Source organism: Ricinus communis, chromosome 8 (genome assembly GCF_019578655.1).
Source record: "Ricinus communis isolate WT05 ecotype wild-type chromosome 8, ASM1957865v1, whole genome shotgun sequence".
NCBI classification, from domain to species: Eukaryota; Viridiplantae; Streptophyta; class Magnoliopsida; order Malpighiales; family Euphorbiaceae; genus Ricinus; species Ricinus communis.
Window position 1 is genome coordinate 14,510,924 of NC_063263.1, and position 6,622 is coordinate 14,517,545.

General features: G+C 30.8%; 1 protein-coding gene and 1 long non-coding RNA gene across 2 annotated transcripts; one reads left to right on the plus strand and one right to left on the minus strand.

The window, feature by feature from the left end:
• Positions 1–1,979: 1,979 nt before the first annotated feature.
• On the plus strand, positions 1,980–3,280 carry LOC125370924 (dehydration-responsive element-binding protein 1B-like). The gene is made up of 2 exons (XM_048378381.1): positions 1,980–2,000; positions 2,203–3,280. The coding sequence occupies exons 1-2, from the start codon at positions 1,980–1,982 to the stop codon at positions 2,968–2,970; spliced, it is 789 nt and encodes a 262-aa protein (XP_048234338.1). The 3' UTR covers positions 2,971–3,280.
• A 1,837-nt stretch (positions 3,281–5,117) lies between these two features.
• LOC125370813 lies at positions 5,118–6,622 on the minus strand. The gene is made up of 2 exons (XR_007216894.1): positions 6,471–6,622; positions 5,118–6,182 (listed from the first exon to the last, which is right to left on the minus strand). It is a non-coding gene; the product is annotated as an uncharacterized LOC125370813 (long non-coding RNA).

Genomic DNA, 6,622 nt, shown 5'->3' on the forward strand with positions numbered 1-6,622 from the left:
GTATGCATTTTCTCTGATACTATAATGGACAATAAAGAATAACTAACAAGAAAATAATAATAAAGAAGAGAAGTTTTCTTTTCTTTTTCTTGTGATTAACAACTCCTTTTTGCAATCAAATTATGAAATGTTGGATATTAATTATTGTAGAGGCTCTAATACTATATAATATATATCAAAGAACTATCAATTCAAAAGTCTAAATATTTAAATACAATTGTATGAATAGTTTTAATATTCTAACAAGATCATCATATGTACATGCATATCATTTTTTTAAATATTGACTTGCTTTTTCCTAAAGAACCTTCTTTTAATCAGTGCCGGCTCCAAGAGCAGTAAAATCTGATTTCAACAGTTTATTTAAAAAATTAGAATTCTAGTCCTTTTTAAATGGTTCAATATAGAATTAGTTTTGTTGGCTATATATGTAGGCCTAAAAAAATATTTATAATATCTAAATATAAGATACTCTATATATTTATATTCTTTAATTTAAAAATCAATTTTGATCAACTACATTGTAAAAGAGATTGAAAGATTTAGCAATATTGTCCATTTCAAAAGAAATAGTAGTAAGATCTGATTTCAACAATTTATTTAATTTTTTGCATATAAAGTCACAAGAGAGATTAAAATGACTTAGCAATATTGTCTATTTAAAAAAATAGTAGTACAAAGTTTGATCTCAATAATTTAATGAAAAGCTTTTAAATTTAGTTATGCATTAATTGATTTCGTTCATTATATCATGTGTGATTTATGATTATGGATTAGAGTTGGTGTCGTATTAAGATTGCTGAAATTTTTACACAGCATTGAAACACTTAGATTTTTCACTAGCATTGAATATGTTGCATTTCAATGTTGTATTTTTCTATTTTATTATTATTAATAATATTAACTTTTATTGTTAATAACATTGCATTTGAAATTTATTGAGGTAATAGGATTTTAATTTTATTAGAAAGATATTTATATAGATGAATAAAATATTCAAGCTTTATTTTTGGAAATTTTTGAAAAATATTTGAATCAATAAGAAATATCATTTTACCGTACAAACTTTCTTTTCAAGTATATTGCTTTTTAACCTTTTTTTTTTTAAATTCATAGTGTTGTTATTTTTAGTTGTTTCTCAATTATTTTTTATTATTTTCAGTCGTGTTTCAATGATTTTCTATTTATTTTTGCTGTTTTCAATTATTTTTAATTGTTTTTCAATTGATTTTAGTTGTTTTATTCAAAACAACCAAAAAATCTACTAAAACTGTAAATTTAAAAATAAAATTTCAACAATTATATTTTTAATATTTTAATACAGTAGAAATAAAAAATTATAAATTTAATAGAAAAACTAAAATATAGGTATTTGTGATTTCTTTTACTTTTTATATTATCTAGGGCCACCAAAATGTTGGAGCTGGCCCTACTTTTAATTATTGATAAGATTGGAATGAGAAAGGGCCAAATATAAAAACGATTTTTTTTTTTTTTAAAAAAAGCAGCCAAAAATTTATAATATTATATTTTAAAGGGATTAAATTGAAATCTTTTTTGGAAAACTATAAAAAAAATAATTCCTGAAAAATAAAAAGTAATATCATATAACATATAATGTTATATGTTATATAATGACATATAATATTATTTATTAGTTATATTATTTATATTTAATTATTGATCCGATATAAATGCAATATCATATGCTAACATTTAATTAGTTTGCATAAACTGGTAAAAGTTTCTCTTTTATTAGCATTATATCATACTCTTTAAACTAACTATTGACCATTTCTTTGCTTCTCCTAAAAATCTTGTCAATAGTCAGGTATTGACCTGGCTCAAGTACCCTATGGATCCAATGTTGTTCCTTAATAAGTGCAAACATACAGTGGGAAGACCAGACCGATCAGTCAATCTCTGGCCTATCCTTCACATTGCGAAGTGAATATAATTAAATGTGTTGATTAATTTACATGCAAAACGTCAAATTCTGGGTGTGTTGCTCGTGTAAGAAATCGTGTCCTTTTCGCGGATTGAACGCAGAATATACACTAGAAAACGTCTAAATTCATACCATCTCTAGTCTCACGACCTACCTAGCTACCCTCCCTCCTTCACTTTCTACATATATATATATATATATATACTTCACTCCTTAGCTTCACTGCTCTTTAATATCTTTCTTTGACTCACCAGAATGGAGAAAATGATTCGTCTTCAACGTGCAAGCTTTCGCCATGCAGTCCATGCAGCCATATTTCTCACCAGGCAACACTGGCTCCAGCAAAGAAGAGGAAAGCAGGGAGGACCAAGTTCAAGGAGACTAGGCATCCGATTTATAGAGGTGTAAGGCGAAGAAATGGGAATAAATGGGTATGTGAAGTTAGAGAACCGAACCTGAAATCAAGAATATGGCTAGGGACATACCCTACCCCAGAAATGGCAGCTAGGGCACATGATGTTGCTGCTTTGGCATTCAGAGGAGAGTTTGCTTCTCTCAACTATCTTGATTCAGCTTGGATACTGCCACGACCAAAGTCGTCTTCTCATGAAGATATTAAAAGGGCTGCTCTTGAAGCTGCTGAGGCTTTCAAGCCAAGTTCTACTGATCTATCCTCAACATCACCACCATCGTCTTCTTCTTGTTCGTCTGCGTCTTCTAAGCCAAGCCATGAAGATGATTTGAGATTTTCATTGATGGACACCCAAGATGAGAATGAAAAGAAAGTTCTTAATAATGGAAACTCTTCTTCCATGAATATAGAGCCTTGCCCTAATGTCTCCATTGAGATTCGCAACGAGTGTTCTGTCACTTCATTCTTGGATGATGAGGCATTGTTTAATATGCCAGTTTTACTTGACAGCATGGCAGAAGGTCTAATCCTTACCCCACCATCTATCAGAAGAGGGTTTAATTGGGATGACATGGCTTTTGCTGTGGACTTGACCTTGTGGAGAGACTAGTTTTATAAAATTAATTTCATTAGAGATTTCAATTGCCTTTTCTTTTTTAATCAATCGGCTCGTCATGTCATTAGTTAGTGATTCTAATTTTGGAATCCTATAATTTGGGGAACGATCTATTTTGGTCCATAAGAAATTACTCTACATTTTCAGATAATGTTTATTTTATTATACCACTAAATTAAATTTCATGATATTAATAATATCCATAGATCAAAGCTCATTAATTAACGAATAAAGTAAAACTTATTTATCAGTTTGTGATTGTGGTCTGAACTCTGGAAATTCTGGATAATAGTTTATGATTTAGTACTTATTTATTAAGTTACCTAAATTTATTTAATTATACACAATATTAGTTATTTACACAATATCAGTTATTTACTAATGTGCACGATATTGAATTATTACATGGCAATGTAAATATAAAATTATTTGATTCTATATGAGAGGTAGCAAGTGAGATTATATTTTCTCTTATAAACCAACTTGAACCCTTATTATAAAATTGAATTCTATAATTTATAGTATCAATTCTATTTATAGTGTTTTTATAAATTGTAAAAATTATAAAATTATAAGACAAATATATCGGGTAAATAACATGAATTATAAAAACTAATATCAATATAAAACTATAAAAAAAAAAATTAAAACAAAAAAGTGTCATGAACGTTATTGCATGGCCCATCAAATTTTATTAAAGGTCGCTAGTAAAAAGTTATTTAAGAAAATATGGTGAGCGCAATTTAGACAAGAAAACAGACCTTTCTATTGCGTTTACATGGGAGAGAAAAGCATATATTAAACAACACTTGTATAAGGAATTATTTACTAGTAAAAAGCCCCCGCATGTGCTGATAAATATGCATGAACGCAAGACCAATCGGTGGTCCTACTTTTCTAGCAGTACGTACTCTGGTGGGTTTCACGTTGAATTTGTTTTTCAGGCATAATTTCTGCAATCCCCATCTTTTATCTCTTCTACTTGCACAAAGGAGATGATATCTATCTTTCTCTTCTTGCCTGCCATGAGTGTGTCTTCTTCTTTAACTGTCGAGAAAACTTTTGTACAGGCAGTGTTTCATCCACATATATATGAACATGCTCACCAGAAGAATTTAAATACTGGTCCAGGAGGAGCAGATGGCTTTAGCATAATCAATTAGAAGATATACGATTAAATGGAAATTATGTGTTGATAAATGGTGAATCCAGCTGATTGATGTTGGCTCTGCTAGATAAAGCAAACAGTTAAGGTATTGCGCAGTGGATCCTGTAACCACTCCCATAATCAAAGTTAATAAGTTAATAGATAGAATAGAAGATAAAGAACAGTTTCTTTTCCTTTTTTAAATGACTCATTATTTTATTTAACATAATATCTATTGATTGAATTCTATTATAGTTTTCTAATATTAATTGTAGGAGAGGTTTGAAAATAAATTACCATTTATGTTAAGAGTTTTATCTAAAATACACGATTTTGTCACGTTTAAAAATGGATCAAGATCCAGGATGTGTGGCAAGTTCGCTTCCTTGTGATGTGAGCAATTTATTATAGTATTTTCTATTCCTCCAATAACTAGTTAATCTTATGTTGGTTTATATTTTGTACAGTTTTATGAAACAAATTTAAATTTCTATTGTAAGGTAAACGACTGCATAGTACTAAAAGGATTACAAGTAAGCAGCTAAAAATAAAACAAATTTGTTATCTCCCACCACCACCACCACCACCACCACCTCTAACTCTAGGACCATCATAATCACCTTCTGTGCAACATTGCCTATCATCTTCGCCTCCATCACCGTCGCTACCAGACAATTCCATCACCACCGCTAACACCAGACAACACCGGCTAAAAAGATTTTTTTTTTTTTAAATTTGTTTTGAAATGAGTTTGCTTTAGAAGTTTGAGTGTTTCGATTGTGAATTTGTATTACTATTTTTAGGAAAAATTGAAAAAAAGAAAAACACAAAAGGAAGAAGAAGAGAAAAAGGGAAGAGGAAAAAGAAAAGGGATATATATATTTTCCTTTAGATTAACAAATTTAATGCCATTTTAGTTTTTTTTTTTCTTCTTTTCATTCATATGAGATGATAAGTCACATCAGCAAATTAGAATCTAATAACGCACAAAAGATTGGAAATGCTTTTAAAGTTTATATACTTTTTTCGGAAAGAAAATAACACTGAAAATTGAAATGGCAAATTTGGAAAATTCAAACACTGCTAATGCAATTTATCCTATATCTTTTACAATTTAGACCATAGCTATTTGACGCGACGCAATATTTGAAGGTTTTCAAGAAATTGAAGTGATTTAGCAAGTTTGGAAAAATGGTTTCTTTCTACTGAGTATCGTAATAGCAAAAATTACTTGAGTTTTGGAATTCAAACAGTTGAGAATGTCAGCGATTTTGCAACAAGTCAGAGAGGCTGCAGCGCACCCTTCGGTACCATAATATCTCTGTCCAATACAATGACACTACACCGTGATTTCTCTGTCCAATACAATGACATATGCTACACCGTGATTCTCTGTCCAATACAATGCCATATGCTACAGTAAAGATATGATGATTTCCGGATGCAATTGAGACAAAATCTTGCCTCTTCCTATCTCCTCCAGTTCAATTTTTTCCCCAGATATCATCAAGAATTACAAGAACTTTCTTCTCCATTTGAAGTTGCTCATTTATGATCTGAGAAGAAATTTCTTTCACTAATATAGTCTTACCTACACCTCCCATTCCATATATCCAATTAAACAAACATTCTTTAACACCTCCATAAATCTCCTCCAAAACCAATGTTCTTGATTCAAATGCCTCATAATCTTTCACAGGCGGTAAGCCCTGAGGAGGGATGCGATAGGAAACTCTATTAAACTTCCCTTCTCCTCTGACTTCACCAACCCTCACCATCTCCTTCACTTTTCACTTAGCTGGTGGCGAATCTTTAAAACAGGACACAAACACATGAAGCAATTCTTCTATGCTCTATTATTATCTTCAAGAACAGCATCTGCCCATGATGACATGAATGGCTCTGATCAGCAATTCCTTTACATCAACTTTAATTTCTTCAGCTGGATTCTTTCTAGTCTTCCCCCTCAGAGCTGAACCCTTTCTTGAGCAAGGATAAGCTTTTTAACTTAATATTTCAGATTCGAAATGTTGGTATTGGAATTGAATACATAACCGACCTGGTGATCAATCAGATCAAGAAAATACTCAGCAATTATGGAAGTAATAAAAACCACAAGCTTAAAGGCCAATTTCTTACTTCTCTTTGTCTGTATTTCATTTTCAAAGACGTGGCAAGAAAACATACAGTCAAGAAGTTAACTAATCACCGAGTTACAGAGGTATCATAATTAGAAGTAAAAGAGAAGTTCAACCTTATACAAAAGCAAGAAAAAGAAAAGAATGAGCAATAAATAAGAAATATATTGAAAAGAAAAGAAAGTGATAAACAGAATAAAGAAGCTAACCTGTTTCCTTTTCAGCGATCAGAAACGGAGAAAACAATGAATAAAGATAAGTGCTCTTGCTTCATGGAAGAAAGCAACAAGGAAGGAGATGCCACGGAAGAATGAGTAGGTCAATGGCACAGGGACAGGCAATGATAACGGGTTCTCTACAA